We start from the raw sequence: 17411 nt of genomic DNA, 5'->3' as shown, positions 1-17411 counted from the left end.
TAACTGACAGCTGCTTTCTTCTGTTGCAACTATGATGCGCTGAAGAGATTAGAATATAGAAATCCAGGCCCTGACTCAGATGGTAAGAGTGTTGTCTGGATATGCCAAGGTTGCAGGTTCCATCCCTGATCAGGGCACATACAAGAGACAACCACTAAATGCATAAATAGGTGAAACAACAAGTCTCTCTCTCCCCCCACCCTGTCATCTTTTCCTAAAACCAATAATATTTTTTAAAAAGAAGCCCAGAGCTTAAATTTTGAGGAGTGAGCTAAGTGATTCTAGGCAGAGGACTTACTAAACTGCATTGTAAAGTACTATTAATTAGCATATTCATTTGATGCCACCAATAAATGCATAAATAAGTGAAACAACAAGTCTCTCTCTCCCCACACCCTGTCATCTTTTCCTAAAGCCAATAATATTTTTTAAAAAGAAGCCCAGAGCTTAAATTTTGAGGAGTGAGCTAAGAAGTGATTTTAGGCAGAGGACTAACTAAACTGCATTACAAAGTACTATTAATTAGCATATTCATTTGATGCTTCCATTTTAAATCTCTAATGTTCTCATGATGCTGTGAAGGCTTTTTTATTTATTTATTTATTTATTTATTTATTTTTGATGGCTGTTCCAAATTCTAAAGCTCAAAACAAGGTGAGGAGCAAAAACATAATGGCATGAGTTTGGGTTACTGTTAACAGAAACAGATGCAAAGGCACGCTTTCCTTTGCAAAAGTGAAATACTTGCCAAGTGGATGAATTCAATTACAATTTACATCACTGAAAGTTTCTCCTTCTTAAGGAAAAATGTCACTTCAGCATTTCATTAATTAAAACTAACTTTAAAATGGAAGTCCATAGGAAAATGTACTTATATTTACAAAAATTAGATGCACATAACTTATTAAAAACACATCCCAAATTAGACCCATTGGTATGGGTTATGGGAGGCAGCATTGTTACATGACTTCACTCACACACATTGGTGTCTTCAAACCCAGACCCAAAATTGGGCTCTGAGCACTTGGCAGGAACTCCAATATCTCTGAGCCTCAAGATCATATTCAAAAGAACCATCTCTGTGAAGAGTCTAACCTTTACAATAATTTCTCCCTTATAGCATTGCAATGAGGATTAAATTTAAAGCTAATATGTATAGGAACATTTAGCTAATTTCCCAGCACATTCTAAACATGCAAATAAAATAGTAACAATTATTGATACTACAAAATGCCCACCGGGGCGGGAGGTGGGGGGGGTGGGGGGTGGGGGTGCATTATTAGCTCTGTTCCAGATGTGGAAACTGAAACTCAGAATTTACATCAGCTCCCCCAGTTAATCCTGCTACACAGGAGCATGTTAGGTTTTCAACCCAGTTAGCCCACCTATGCTCATGCTTTTCAACTCTATGCTGGAAATAAAAGGGGACGGTAGTGTGGAGGGAAACTGAGAGCCTATTTCTTACTTTAAATAAATTAATCTAGGACAATGGTCGGCAAACTGCAGCTCACGAGCCACATGCGGCTCTTTGGCCCCTTGAGTGTGGCCACGAAGTTTCAATAGCACTGTATGTGTGCACCCGCACGTGGTATTTTGTGGAAGAGCCACACTCAAGGGGCCGCAGTTTGCCAACCACTGACCTAGGACAATAGTTCTCAATTTTTTTTGTTTTTGGAATCAAAATATCTTTGCACTCTAAAAAAATGTATTGGGGATATCACAAAACTTTTGTTTATAGGGGTATATTAATTGATACTTGTGTGTTATATAGCATAAATTAAAGCTAAAAGATTGCTTATGTTCAATTACTTATTTAACTTTAAATAATAATACCACTTAAAAAACAACTTATTTATTTAAAAAATAACGGTAATAGAATAATAAATAAGCACATCACATGTGAACACACATTTCTTGTAATATGTTTGTTTTCCAAAACAAAACATTTTAGTGAGAAGAGTTAAGGAGGTTTGCTTCTGCATTCATTCTGTGGCACTATCACAGGCCATGTGGAATCTGAAAAGCCCCACCGGGTACTCATGAGACCACGAAAGTGAAAAGGGAAAATAACACCTTCCTATTAGTATAAAATCATTTCACCACTGGAGCCTCTGAAAGATCTCAGGGACCCCCGCAGGTCCAAGCTCACACTTTGAGAATCACAATTGAGGTAAAACCTGTAAGAGAGGTGAATTCTAGTGCCAGCTTCAGTCTGTAGTGACAACCCAAGTTCATCTTTCAACTACCTGCTCATCCACAACGTGTCTCTCTACACTGTTCTGGAAAAGAATGATGAAAATTTGTCATCTCTAGGTAATAATAAACATTGAGAGAGGAAAGATTTAAAGGTAATAACATCACTTGGCTAAAACAAAAATGTTATAGAAAATGTGTCAGATATATTTGGTTAGCTCTCTCTTCAGAGACAAAAATTAGTGTATTTTTATCTTTACAGAATGACAACCCTTTGTTGCACAAATGGAATGTAATTGAAGTGTCATTCCATTTTTCTGGCATTAACCAAACTAAATCTGTTATATTGCTGAAGTAAAGGTACTTGTCAAATATTAGCAGACATGTATCCTAATAAAATAAGGGGTAGCAGGAGACCATCGGAAATCTTACACAAGATGAGAACATCTTATAAAATATTTAGGTAGTATTTAGACATGGAAGAAATTGAATCTAATGATTATTTATGAGATTGCATCTTCAAAATGTTTTGGCTAAGAAATACAATTTTTATTCCTTGCTTTAATCCAAGCCCAGGAATAAGGTATTTGTAAAGCATATTTGGTTTTGTTAAATCATGTATTCAAGTGTGCGTTGCATTAGCATACTATTTCTAAATGGGAAAATGATGGCTGTGAGGCACTGTACTCATTCCTGATCATTTTTAAACTTAAAATAGTACCTTAGGTGTTCTAGAAGGATGGTGCCCTATTTCACAGATAAGTTAGCAAAGCTGAAGAACTGAAGAATGATCATTTCAGTAACAACTTTGCACCGAAAGGAAAAACATTCCATTTTTTTAAAATTGAAAATATTTAGTGAAAGAACACTTACACTAAAACAAAGTTTGATCTCCATTGCCCATTGCACCATTCCCCACAATAAGCATCTGACTGCAAATTATGCACAAGTCACACATGCAACGTCACTTTCAGATGCTGGATTTGATGAGAGAGGAAGCGTCAGCATTAACATCAATTTCAACGTGTTCCTCTAACATCAATTCCTGCTTGGGTATTTTACATAGTCTAGAGGTACTATTTTCCTGCAAGTTTATTTTTCTAACATCCAGAGACTCTGAGGAAAAGGAAACAATCAAGTTTCCTCAGAAAAGAGCAGCTTGTTCACAGAACGCCTTGCCGAATAGCACTGAGAAGGTTTCCCGGTTCCCTCAGGTGCTTCGCAGCAATAGCCTGCTCGAGTCTACAGACTACTGGTTGCAGAATCAGAGGACACCCTGCCAGATTGGGTTCGTGGAAGACAAGTCCGAAGACACAGCTTGCGCTTCCGTAAGTAGACACAACCTGGGATATGGTCTGAGAAAGCAGGGAATCCAGCTCAGGGACTCGTGTTCAGAATAGGAGTTTCCTAATTCATTAAAGATGAGGTCTCCTCTGGGAAATCCGTACTGGTTAATATGGACTGTTAATAAAATGCACAGAGCTCACTTCTCTATTCCAATTCTGCTCATTTCAACAGGTTAATTAATCTGATCAGTGATTGAGAAAGGAAAAACCATGTTTATATTTCAAAACTGACAGAGAAAACGATTCTCTATTCCAATTCTGCTCATTTCAACAGGTTAGTTAATCTGATCAGTGATCAAGAAAGGGAAAAAAAACCATGTTTGTATTTCAAAACTGACAGAGAAAACGACTCAGAAACAGAATTGTATGATGAGAAATAACAGGCCATGCAGGAGCTCTCTAGATTCTTTTCAATATATTGTATAACTCCTGCTAGTGGGTTATTTCCCATCATGAAAATTGTGTAACATTTCTGTACCATTTTTATAAGTTACAGTCATTGTTTGAAAACCTTTTCAACCCAGGAAGTGTACAGGCATGAGTTTTAATATACTGGAGTTAAGCTTTATATACGAAACCTTCCTTTTCAAGGGAAGAGATGTTCTTACGGCTTAGAATGTGAGTACCTACGGTTGTTGTGTAATATGCTCCTTCCTCATGTCCTACAAGGCTCTATGTTTCATTTGAATTGAAACCACCTAGCTCTTATAGGGTCATGATTACAGAGATCGGGGGAGAGCATTTTCCAAAAGGAGAGCAATGTAATTCTCATGACAAAGTTGAGAGCATTAGCTCTGAGCTATTCCTGGAGGTAAGATGCATGCCAGCACTTCTGCTAAAAGAAAAAAAAAGCTGAAAATGGGATGGAGAAGTTTTTATATGTAATAAGCAGAACCAGATGAACTGGGAGATAGAGGATGTAAAACATTTCACAATGCAGAGCCTCACAGCACAAGGAAAGCGGAGTCCATTCAACAGACTTAATTTGATCTCTTGGTTTGGGCAAATGATTTGAATCTGCTACTTTGGGGATTTGATCCCTTGTCAAGAATACTAGTTGATGGCTAAAAATCTTTGGGGTAAACAAAAAGGATTAGGTGGAAAGTAATTAATCATGATACCTTCCCTGCAAATTCAGTTCTGAGATGAGTTGGAAAATTCGGGCATTAGCCGATACTGATCTCTAATTACAGTTATAAATTGTAAATGGAGAGAAATGGAGCGTGAATGATGTCAGCTATACTTTGGTCAAAGTTGTCATCCAAATAGCTCCTGTATTAAGAAGTCTCCCGCCGTAACCGGTTTGGCTCAGTGGATAGAGCGTTGGCCTACGGACTGCAAGGTCCCAGGTTCGATTCCGGTTAAGGACATGTACCTTGGTTGCGGGCACATCCCCAGTGGGGGGTGTGCAGGAGGCAGCATATTGATGTTTCTCTCTCATCGATGTTTCTGGCTCTCTATCCCTCTCCTTTCCTCTCTGTAAAAAATCAATAAAATATATATATTTTTAAAAAGTCTCCCATTTGAAGTTGGGGCACAAAAGTCTGTCTAGTGGAGGGCAAAGAGGTCTTTTCTACACTTTATATTTTTGGAATCTGGATTGTGGATCTACAATTAGAAATGCTGAATTTATAGCCAAATTTAAGATGACCATCGAACCCTCCTAGGTGAAAAAAAGCTCTCCTCCACCTATCCCAATGGACTCAAATTTGGACTTAAAACAATCCGACTTCGTTTCTTAATTCTTTGGCCCTTTCTATAAGTGTCAGATGACTCAGTGAGGTTGAGCTGATTCATCCTGTCTTTGTGGTTCTTCCTATCCTTTCCAAAAGGGGAAACATCTAAGCACACATGAAAGACATAGTAGAAGATTTGTTTCCCCACAATAGTTCACAATCAATGAAACTGACACAAATGTTAAAAATTGTCCATGATTCTTAACCTAAATTTCAGGATCCCTTTGACCAGTTAGCTCTGATCTCTCAAAAAGTATCCCATGGTCAGTTTCTTAACTTATAATTCCTTTCTCTTTTTCTCATTTGGACCAGATTTCTAGGATGGGAAGAAGAAACAGAGTCTGTAGTTGGGCGTTGCTAAGGGGCAGTTATTATCAAAGGAGAAATGGAGGTGAACTATAAAGATGGCGGACCAGGACAGGGTGTAAGATAACTTGATCAAAATAGCCACACAAGAGTAGTCCGTAGAGTCAAGGGAAAGGCACTTAATTCCTTTTCAAAAAATTATCCCAATAAAGAACTGTATTTTACAATAATATCATCATGATTAAAGTTTAACTTTTAAAAACTTAGTTTCATAAAATCATCCCAAGTCTAAACTTACTTACAAATAATCACAGCAGAATCCGAGGAACCTGTAGCAATGTTGTCCCGATTTTATTGCTTTGTATTCTGTTCACAACTCCGGGGCACTCTGTTGTACATGAACCATTGCTTCTTTCGCTCATTTCTTCCTGATCCACATTAGTGGCCAAGTTTTTCATATTTACTTTTGATTGACTTGGTACTCATTCTACTGAACGACAAGTACAGTTTATGAATTTGCTGTGTCTTAGAACTAAGTACCTCAGTGAATCAAGGTTTCTGAGTTCAATATGCCACTTAAGAATTTTATTGATGGACAATCTCAGGCTTGAAAAGCTTTCAGGGTGTTGCATGTGGTGCTCAGTATGGCTGTTTTCTCTTAAGCATCAAACAATGATTTTTAGTCATTATTTTGATAGGGAGCTGCATTCATTTCCCAGCTGAAATGAGAAATTTTAGTGAAGAGCAGTTTGAAGCAGTCAGAATATGACAAGTATGCCAAATGGGGACTATCTGCCAGGAAGTTAGGAGCCCCCGAAAGTCACACTTAACAGTTTTTCAAAAGGTAGCAAATATGAAAACTGTGCTTATCTTTTAACTAAGTAGCATTCTCCTATAAAGCTATATAATTTTATATTCTTTCTGATTTGCCATTCTGAAAAAAAAAATTGTATGCTAGCCTTCTGGGTGTTTTTTTTAACCTGATTATTTTTTTAAAGGAAATGTGGGTACTCTGATAAGTGCTCATCCAGTAATCTCCATGTCCCAGCCCCCCGCCCCCAAAGTAAGAGCTTATTATTTATGCACCTAAGCCTGAGTCAAATACATAAATGAAGTATTTATGGGTCTTGAGATTTTTGCCACTATAAATATAGTCAGATGAATAGATCTGAGTGTACTTTTAAACCTGGGTGTTCATACCATTTCTCAACTGTTTTAAAATTTATTTTGACAGATTGCATTATTAAATAGCTCAGACTAGCTTTGAGTTTCAAATTTCATACAATTCCTGCTATTATTGTAATTTTCCTCTGAGTGGAAAGTCTGTCAAGAAAAACTGACAACAAACAAAGTTTCTCATTAAAATACCTTTAAGCTTTAAGGAATTTGGGTACATAATTTTGATTTCTTTTTAGTAGAATTATTTGTTTGCATTAATATGCCTTTCTTAATCAGTTCTCTCAAACTCCCAGGAAAACTAGTTAAAAGTGATAGCAAATTTTTTTTCACAACTTAGAGTCTCAGGTTGAAGCATCCTATATAATAAAAGACTAATATGCTAAGTGTCCAGTCAGACATTCAACTAATCAAAGCGTAATATATTAATGATATGCTAAGGTCATTCAACCGCTCGCTATGATGTGCACTGACCACCAGGGGGCAGATTCTCCGACAGGTAGGTTAGGTTGATGCTGGGGTCCGGCCAATCGGGACTGAGCGAGATGGGCCAGACATGCCCTGGAGACCTCCCACAGCCCCACCCCAGCTGGCCAACCTCCCGTGTCCTTCCCCGGCCTCTATCATGCACCAGTCAGGTCCCTTGGTCTGGCCTGCACCCTCTCACAATCCGGGACCCCTCAGGAGATGTCAGAGAGCTGGTTACAGCCTGATGGCAGAACAACTGGTCCCTATGATGCACACTGACCACCAGGGGAAAGATGCTCAACACAGGAGCTGCCCCTGGTGGTCAGTGCACTCCCACGGGGGGACCGCTGCTCAGCCAGAAGCCAGGCTCATGGCTGACGAGCACAGGGGTGGTGGTGGTAGCCTGTCCTACCTCCACAGCAGCACTAAGGATGTCTGGCTGCCAGCTCAGGCCCGCTCCCCATGGGCTCCCAGACTGTGAGAGGGTGCAGGCCGGGCTGAGGGATCCCCCCGCCCCCAAGTGCACGAATTTTGTGCACCGGGCCTCTAGTAAATAAATAAAGAAGAAGAAGAAATTTAAAAATGGACCTGGCTAATGACCACTGTGGAATGTCTGTTTTTTAGTTAAGAGTATTATTTCTTTTGTTTGTAACAGTGAGACATGCTCACCCTAGAAGTTTCTTAGGAAATGAGATAGTGCTAAAAGCAGAATTTCTGCTTTTCATGCTTGGATAGCACACTCTTTTTGAGAGCAGAGACAACCCTCACTTACTATTCCAGATAGTACTCCGCCCATCAGCTGGTCCATAGCATCTGTAATGATGGAATTAATGTAATTGCAGAATCTGGAAGCATTCAATGTACTTGCCAGGAGCACCTGAATGGCTGAAACGGGTGCAGGAAGTTTTCCCCTTGCTAAATGATGCCTTATCATTATCTATAATAATAAAAGCATAATATGCTAATTAGACCAGATGTCCTTCTGGATGTCCTTCCATCCTTCTGGACGAAGCCAGGGCTGCAAGGGGAGCCCGGGTCCCGGATGCCAGAGGGAAGCCGGTGCCAGCAGCAGGGGGAAGGAAGGCCTACTCTTGCACAAATTTCAGCCTCTAGTTTTAATATAACCATTAATCAGACAGCTAAGTCAGCAATGGCTGGGGTAGTTTAACTAGACACGCAGGATGAATTCTTCTAAAGCTGGGTATCTCAGCTTTGGACACTATGTTGTATTAGGTCAGATGATTCTTTGTTGAAGGGCTGTCCTGTGCATTGAAGGATATTTAGCAGCATCCCTGGCCTCTGCTCCACAGATGCCAGCAGCACCCATGCTCCAGTCATTTGCCAGAACCTAGTGGTAGCACCAAGGTCAAATATCACTTGGTGAGTACCTATGCCATATGCTAAACAAACAGAATGCACTAGTATTCTCTTTTCTGCCAAGCTCACTGAACTTCTATTCATGAAATTACCGAAGCCAAGAGCTGGAATCAACAGAAGAAGATATATTGCCCATCACTCACTTTTCAGGTGAGAAAACAAAATAGCAATGCAGGAAGGCTTGCTCAAGGCTACAGAGTAAATTAGTAGCAAGGCCAGCTCTAAAGCCCGAATTCATCAGCTTCTAGTTCATTGAATACAGCACCTTTTCAGTATCCCAGTAAACCCTTCCCTCAATATAATAATTTTATTAAAATGCAATAAAAGATACAATTCCTACATTGTAGAATTATTTTTACTTGAGGCATAAAAGATTTGTATTACTAATCCATGCTGAAGACCCTAATTTGGTATTATTGAAAAGTTTTAAGGTATTTAGCTTTTCGGTTGTTTTTAGTGAATTTAAGATTGTCACATGTTCATATTTAAATTACTGTCAGATTTTAAATTTTTTAAATAAATTACTGTGAGGTTATATGTTATAAATATCTTGTTATGGCATCAACAGGTATACATGTTATTAAGATATTATATGTCTGTACCACTGAGCCAAAGTAACATAGCTCTTGGTCATCTCCAGTGGCAATGCCTGCATTTACTCATCCAGTTGACATTGATGGGGTCTTATACTATGCGGACTACTCTTCCAGAATCTCTGAACTGCATGAAAAAAAAATGAACAAATATTCTCGGCATCTTAGAAGCTTAAAAAACTGGACATTTAGATAACGTAGCAACTCTGGAAACTGGTTCCCCTTCCCCCTTCTCCTTAGTTTATTTTGTTTAATATTTTAATTTATTTTTTTTAAACTGGCCAGCTTGTTTTAGTGAAGTCTATTTCCCCCTCACAGGTTAAGCCTTTCACCACTCCTCAACGATGCCACGCCTTGGGCCTGTGCACAGTCACTGAGGAAGACACTGGTCTTAGCAAGGCTCTCTTTGTGTCATTCCCTGATCTTTCTTTTGCTTCATTGGGTCTTACAGCCCTGCCTATTTGACTCCACTGTTTACTAGCTGGTTGCTCTATTGCCTTTAACAAAGCTCAGTACTCCGCTCCCATTACATTTAGGCAGGTGTCTTTTTTAAAACCAATTTTGGCCGAGGCCGGTTTGGCTCAGTGGATAGAGCGTCGGCCTGCAGACTGAAGGGTCCCGGGTTCGATTCCGGTCAAGGGCATGTGCCTGGGTTGCGGGCACTTCCCCAGTGGGGGATGTGCAGGAGGCAGCTGATCGATGTTTCTCTCTCATCGATGTTCCTGACTCTCTATCTCTCTCCCTTCCTCTCTGTAAAAAATCAATAAAATATATTAAAAAAATAAAAATAAAAAATAAAAAAATAAAACCAGTTTTGGATTTTGTTCCGACCCATTGAAGGCTCTTCTTAGCTATGCCTTCTTGTTCTCTCTCTAAGTTAGCTGGTCTGTGTTTTAGTTTACTGCTCTTAATTAAGAGGAGCTCTTGTTTCTAAGAGTGCCCTTAGGCTTGAACTTCCCTAAACTCTGTTTCAAATAATGTCAGTCCTTTGGGGAAAGTTTCTGAGCTCTTCTCATAGAGAACCTCTCCTCCTGGGCACACTTTCTGAGCCGTGTGCACTGGGTAGTGAGTAGCCTCTGGTTTTCTTGGCTGTCCTCCCAGTGAGTAACATCTGCTCTGTAAGTAAGTGGAAATGAGAGTGTTCCTGGATTCTTGGTCTGTCACATCTGGGGTAGCATCTGAATAGGGCCCCATGGAGGAAAGAAGCCCTCGACTTCCTGGCCTCCCTCTCCAGGAATTCAGCCTCTTCAATTTGGAGTTGGAGGGGATGAGAAATGCTGGCAGCCTCTGACTCTAAGTGAGATCAGTAACCTTTGTCTGTGAGCTGCAGACAGAGGAGTCCAAATGGAGTTTCTCTCCAGTTGAGCTGTGGGGAGTGGACGCAGTGGGAAAGAGGAAGTGAGGTGTGCTATAAATACCACAGACTCCATTCTGAGTTTCAGTAGATTTTCCTGGAAAATGCTTCTTCATATTCTGTATATTTTCACTTTCTAGACACTTTCTATAGAATTAAAATATTTGCGTTTATACTTTTTGCCAGCTTTGCCAGTTTCACTATAGCTCCTCACCTTTGTCCCAAACCTGGAACTCTCTAGAGTTTCTTCTTTCTGGGTTATTTCAGTCTGGTACCTTGAGTTTGTGACCCAGGCTAGGTTTGTAACTGGAGAGTCAGGGAGTTTATATCTCCCATGAAAGGTAGCTTAATATCCTTTAGCGTTCAGCCTTTTTGACAGGTAGAGCTGGCATTCTGTCATGAAGTTAAAACTCCTAATGCCCCTGAGGAAGAGCACCTCATTTTTGTATAAAGTTGAAAAGTGAATATTTTGTTGAAAAAGCCAATATTTTCCCTAGGGAAAAAAATGGAGTTCCTTGTAATACATGGAGTCCAACTTCAGAAGATGCTTTTGTTCATTTTATTCTAAAACATTTATCAGGTGTCATTCATGTCCAGAACAGCCTTGAAAACTTATTAAACAGCATTGATTTTTAAATTTTTTTTTTCAGGAATGTATTTGAAAATAAGCCCACAAAATAAATTCTTTGCAAAATATTTCTTTTGATTACGTGAACTGAGTTGCAATATAGTTGTTAGCTGGAAGCTATGTAGGCATTAAAGAAGGTCAGACAGAGGATGCTAAATGAGAAATAGCTAAAACTGAGTCATTTTCTAATTGCGTAGCAGACCCAGTCGTCTATTTATGTCACTCATTTGTTCCCACACAATCACATTATCAGCCTACAAGAGAAGGTAGTCATGCAATCTTGAAACCACCATAATTTTCATGTATTGTCAACTGTAAATTCATCAATAGATATATCTGTACCAAAGAAGACTCTCTGGTTACTGCAGTTTTTGTCTGATAGCATGGATAAGTCAAATAAGGTAGGTGCAAGCTAAAATAACTTATATTAAAATTAAGGTTAGTCATTTATCATGACATATTCCTCAGTGGCTTGGTCTCTGTGAACTCAAAAGTTCCTTCCAATGTTAAGACTCTTCACATATATTCTTGTTGACAGTGCAGTGTTGGAAGAAAGTGATATTTTGCCTAGTTAGTGAGAACAGCATAATGTTGGGGCCTTTATTTTTTTTTACACTGACCTTCACCAAGGTGTTCTGTTGCTCAGCAGTCTGCTATTGTTCTGATGTTTGGTCTGTGAAACACATTGTCTGAATTACCAAAGAAGTAAAAGAACCAGGGGTGTATTTTGGGTTTACCTTAGTAACCATGAAGGGAATTCAGCAATCAAGGCCACAAGCTTCAAGCTATTCTTATAACAGCTCAGTTTCATTGACTATTTTTCTTCCTTCACTAAATGTGTCTTCAAAGATGCCCTTTTTCCTCTGTTTGTCATAATCCATTCTCACTCTTCATATAGGCAGAGCTCCCTTTATGTAAAGAGAAGTTCTTTGAAAAAGTAAAAGCCAAAAAAATGGACTCGAGCCCTGTTCATGTGCCTGGAAACTGAAGGGAGGCTTACTATGCTTAGGAAAAGTCTGTTTTGTTTTTCAGTTTATGAAAGCACTTTTCAAAGTTAATCAACAGTGAACATTTTAGAGGATTGCCTAAAATGAAGCTCCACAAGACATTTAAGATGTTACAGAAATAATGGCTTCCTCTGGCGCATGAAAATTGTCATCACATCATTTGTTTGAAAATAAAACCCAAGAAAACTTGACTAATTTATAATAAACAATATTCATGTATGAATATATGAAAATGTGAAATGAATGGACAATTCATTTCCACAATAATTTTCCACAAACTCTCTCATTCTTGTTTCATCCTTTTTCTGCTTTACCTCTTAGCTTCTTCTAATTTAACTACTCCACGTGTTCTAAGAAATTACATATTTCATAGCATTTTCCCCTGACTTCCATCTGAGAATTAGACAGGTATACTTTTCTTTTTCCTCTAAAAATCTGGCATCTTTCAGAACACTATTGCTTCCTGCTTAAATCCAGCTTTTGTTCTCCAAGCTGCGATTACTGTATTTTTAGTCCTGTAAACCCTAATTTGCCATCCCATTTTACTGTAGTCTGTTAATCACAATCTTCCAGAAATCACAAAAGCCATGGTCATGGTGGTTGAGAAATATCTGAAGTGTGGTTTGCAAGCCAGAAAGAGAATCAACGCTTGTCAGTCCTATAGAAAAGAAAAGCAAGTCCTTGATAATTCAAAGAGAGTGTGATTAGAGGATACATTCTGTTATTTCTGGGCATTTGATTTCAGGAAGTAAGTTGACATGGACATATAGGTGCACATCTGAGCTCTAAATCTGATTAATTTGGAAAAACAGACACATCTGTGTAAATCCAGAGACCATGTACTGAAAGATCACTACATTCGTGGCACAAAAGAAAAAAAAAATGTAGGCATTATAAAAACCCCTTCATATTGAGTTCCAGTTTTGTGATGATATTCTGTAATTTTAATTTTCTCCCATAAGTATCTTCTTTTTTACCTTAATAGTCATTTTACTATAATGGCAACTAAAATAGACATAGTTTATGACCTCTTAAAGTCAAGTTTTTCTTGGCTTTGGAATAGAATGACCTCATTTTTCGTTGATAAATTGGTTATTGTATGCTGAACAGAAACTGGATTGGCAGGAATATATGTTGAGAAGAAGAGAAAGAGAAAGAAGGAAGGAGAAAGGAAGGTGAAAAGGAAGAAGAGAAGAAAGGTAGAAAGGAGAAAAAGAAAGAAGGCAAGCAAACAAAAAAAAGGCAAAGTCTATACTATGGGGGTGGGGCCTTCTGAAAGACGTCAAATAATTCAAGATTAGTTTTCTCAGGGGCATTAATATAGAGCACAGATGATGTATTTGAAATTATATCAATTAACTCCATTAAAGAATAATTTTGTATTTAAATACACTTTTGAATCATGGCATATATTTATAGAGACTTTTGCATTATTTACACCCCTTTTCAAATTATCAAAAAAAATACAACCTGCCTTTGTGCTGACAATTGCTTGGCTTAAGGTTATAGGGAATAGGAGTCCATTTGACCTTGAATTCAATCTCCAGAAGTTTATCCATGTCCACCTGCATGGTGATTTTTGCAAGCTAAACTTTGAAGCTGCTTTGATTGTTTTTAAAAATTTCTTAACATTGTCATTAATAATTCATAGAGTAGTTCTCTCCTAAATTAGCCTCAGGTCATTGGGAATGGTTCCTTGGTCTATCTCATGGCATGCATCACTGGTAACTTCAGACCCAAAGTCACTAACTTTATTATCTTAAAAAAAAATGTTAGATGATGCTAAGAGTAACTGCTAAAGTAGAATTTATCAAACCCACTCACAGAAGGCTGAGGTATGAATCAGTTCGCATGGTTCACAGTGCCCAGAAATTATGTGATTGTTGGCATGTTGATTTAATTTGGAGAGCATTGTTACACAGCTGAAAATCTGGGGAATACATTCCATGTGGAGGTCTTAGGAGCATCAGGCTTCTGTTTATCTATGCCATGGGTTATCTCCTTCTGCACGTTAATCAGTACATTAATTAGATCATTAATATTACTGATACGGATGTAAGGAAAAGGATGCTCGCACATATTGCTGGTGGGTATTTAAATCATTCAAACCTGTAAAGAGAGGAAACTGAAGCATTTGTTAAAATTGAAAGTACTATGCCCTTCAACCCTGAAATCCCACTTTTGAAACTGAATCCATAAAAGTAACTGAAAATAAGAATCTATACATGGCATTCTTCAACAGAAACAAACAAATCAAAAATCCTGGAAGCAAAGTGATTCCCATTAATAAACTGGTTGGATAAATTACACCACCTCCAGCCACGAGATGGGAGGCAGTCATTGTAAAGACGGTGAGGGGGCTATATCACTACACTTGGAGGAATTTCCAAACTGTAATGTTGAGTAAGAAAAGGCAAATATAAAGAGCGGTATTTATAAAGCAATGTCCAAATTCCCAATCTTTATGTAGATACATAGTTATTTGTACATACACATACACAACGACATATACCATATGTTAAGTTATTATCATAAAATCAGTTTATGGAAGGAATAAGGATTTTATATGAAAATGACAGAGAAAGGAGTAGGGTAAATTAAGTTGTAAAAAAATAACATAAAGACTAAATTTTATCTTAGCCTACTTTCACCATCCCCCCAAATACACTTTCATATGTTGTGAATAGAAAACCCAACATGTATTATGATCCCATTTATTGAGAACTATAGTGTGTGTATGCAAATTTAGGAAAAATTTATTTAGTAAGATATACAGATGTCTGTGTGAAAAACCCTGTTGCAATATACATACTAATATTCTGTTACTTCCACACAAAATTCTTGTATTTGTGTACACACATTTACATATTAATAGATGATAGATTTAGGTAGTAGAGAGATAGAAATCCAAATCTATAGACATGTAGATATATATTTATTTGGAGAAAAATGTGGAAAGCATAATAAAAAAGATTTATTATCACAATTGTGTGGTTATTGGATAGTGGGAGAGTTTATCAGTTTTGTCTTTAATATCTTTTATTATTTTTGTTTTGCTTATTTTAATAACCATATTATCTGTAAAAAATAAATTAAAATATTTTAAGAAATAATTTTTAAAAAGTTAGGCAAGTTGTGTCCACAGGGTGTTCTGCAGAGCTGGGTGGGGGTGGAGATGGGGGGAGATTCACACCCAACTCCAATTCAGTGTGATATGCTATCACCAAAGACACAAATGAGAGAAGGGGGAAACCATAAGAGAGGGAAGAGCTATGTCAGTGGAGGTGATGGACAAAGCAAAACACCCAAAGGAGATTCTTGAAAAGATGTGATTTTCCTTTAAGTTGTAGCATGAAAACTAGAAAAACAGTAATTGGACAAAGAAGGAGAGATTTCTAGGCAGATATGGAAATACAACCAAAGGCAAATACAAATAATCACCCACCGGGTTTAATATTTTCATTAAAGAAAGATCCTAAAGCATCTCTGAACAAAAGAACTTCAGGAGTTACAAGATTTTAACACGAGAATTCAACTACTTCATTGTTATCTGGTGATTGATTTTCATTTCATTCCTTAAAAATGAAATCCATAATAATATTAAAATCCAAAGGAATCAAACCTTAAAAGCCAGAAGTGCGAGATGTTCGAAACTGTAAATGATAACAAAGATTTACTAAAGATAACTAAAGAAAATCTGAACATAAATGTTAAGGTGCTCAAAATATTAGTGCTGACCTATTCTAGCCTGCTTTAGTTGCTACTTTTAAAGTTTGTTTGGTCCCAAAGAGAAATTCATATACCCATCTCCTGGTATTTAATAACGAACACTGATATTTCAGTGCTATGCATGTACATTTGTGAATAATTCATATGCAGCCTCTGAGTATGCCCTGCATCAAAGTCTTTTATTCTCAAACAGCAGAAATCTTTTTTCAAATGAAATCTTACCTTTCTCCCACTATACAAACGGAGAAAAGGGTGATGCTCATTTGAAGGTGTGAAGCCCTATTTGGAATAAAATTCACTCACAGCTCTGGAGGAGAGGCCCTCAAAGAGAAGGCTGAGTGATAGTCTCTCTATGACTGTCTGTCCATCTGTCTGTCTGGCTGCCAGATGGCCTGTCTGATGGTTGGCTGGCTTAGCCCCCAGGAGGACCTGCCAGCCACTAAGCCAAGATCATTTTAATGGAGCCTATGAAATGAAGTACCTCTACTTTCCCAGATTTCTAGCTCCTCGTGTTACAGTTTGCATATCTATAGCAGATGAATATGAAAATTGTCCAGGACACCATCGCAGTAACAGTAATGACCGAACAGCAGGCTGTGTGGGGTAACAAGGCCGGCAGGGAGGGGGTAGTGAGGGATGACCAAATGACTGAACAGCAAGATGCATGGGGCGACCAGACCAGTGGGGGGGTGGTGGTGGGGGCAGTGAGGAGCAACCAGCGAGCTATTAGCCTGACCCTTATTGCCAATGGATGTAAACAGATGCGTGGTTAGATAACACATACTTTACAACTAGATCCCTACTATACTTCAAGTAGTCACCTGACACCATGCATAGTTATTACAATATTATGAACTACTAGACACCCAGTGCACAAAATTCGTGCACTGAGAGGGGGTGTGTCCCTCAGCCCAGCCTGCACACTCTGTGGTCCCAGATTGTGAGAGGGAGGTCTGACTGTCGGTTTAGGCCTGATCCCCAGGGGTCCCGGATTGTAGAGGGTGCAGACTGGGCTAAGCAGTCTCCCTCTGTGCATGAATTTTGTGCACTGGGCCTCTAGTTATTAATAACAAACTACAATGCTCACTAATGACTGATTACTATAATCGTGTTATGAATAGGCAAATTGTCCAGGACACCATCGCAGTAACAGTAATGACCGAACAGCAGGCTGTGTGGGGTAACAAGGCCGGCAGGGAGGGGGTAGTGAGGGATGACCAAATGACTGAACAGCAAGATGCATGGGGCGACCAGACCAGTGGGGGGGTGGTGGTGGGGGCAGTGAGGAGCAACCAGGCTGACAGGGGGGTCAGTAAGGGGCAATCAGGCTAGCAAGGGGGGCAGTAAGGGGTGACCAGGCCAACGGGGGTGGGGAGTAGGGGCAATCTGGATGGCAGGGGGACAGTTGGGGGTGACCAGGTCAGTGGGGGGGGCAGTTGGGGGGAACCAGGCAGGCAGAGGCGGGCAGTTAGGGGCAACCAGGTTGGTGGTGGGGTGC

At 39.0% G+C, this 17411-nt stretch overlaps 1 protein-coding gene across 6 annotated transcripts in view; it reads left to right on the top strand.

Annotated features, from left to right (window-relative positions):
• The window catches only part of SPHKAP (SPHK1 interactor, AKAP domain containing), a 103232-nt gene that overhangs the window by 40344 nt on the left and 45477 nt on the right, over nt 1-17411 (top strand). For all 6 annotated transcript variants that reach the window (XM_006760398.2, XM_015561848.1, XM_006760399.2 and 3 more), the window contains one exon: nt 3408-3521. In XM_006760398.2, coding sequence (XP_006760461.1) covers nt 3408-3521 — 114 coding nt within the window. The remainder of the gene's footprint in view (nt 1-3407; nt 3522-17411) is intronic.

This window comes from Myotis davidii, unplaced genomic scaffold (assembly GCF_000327345.1).
Source record: "Myotis davidii unplaced genomic scaffold, ASM32734v1 scaffold370, whole genome shotgun sequence".
In the NCBI taxonomy this organism is placed as follows: Eukaryota; Metazoa; Chordata; class Mammalia; order Chiroptera; family Vespertilionidae; genus Myotis; species Myotis davidii.
This window is presented reverse-complemented; position numbering and strand designations above follow the sequence as displayed.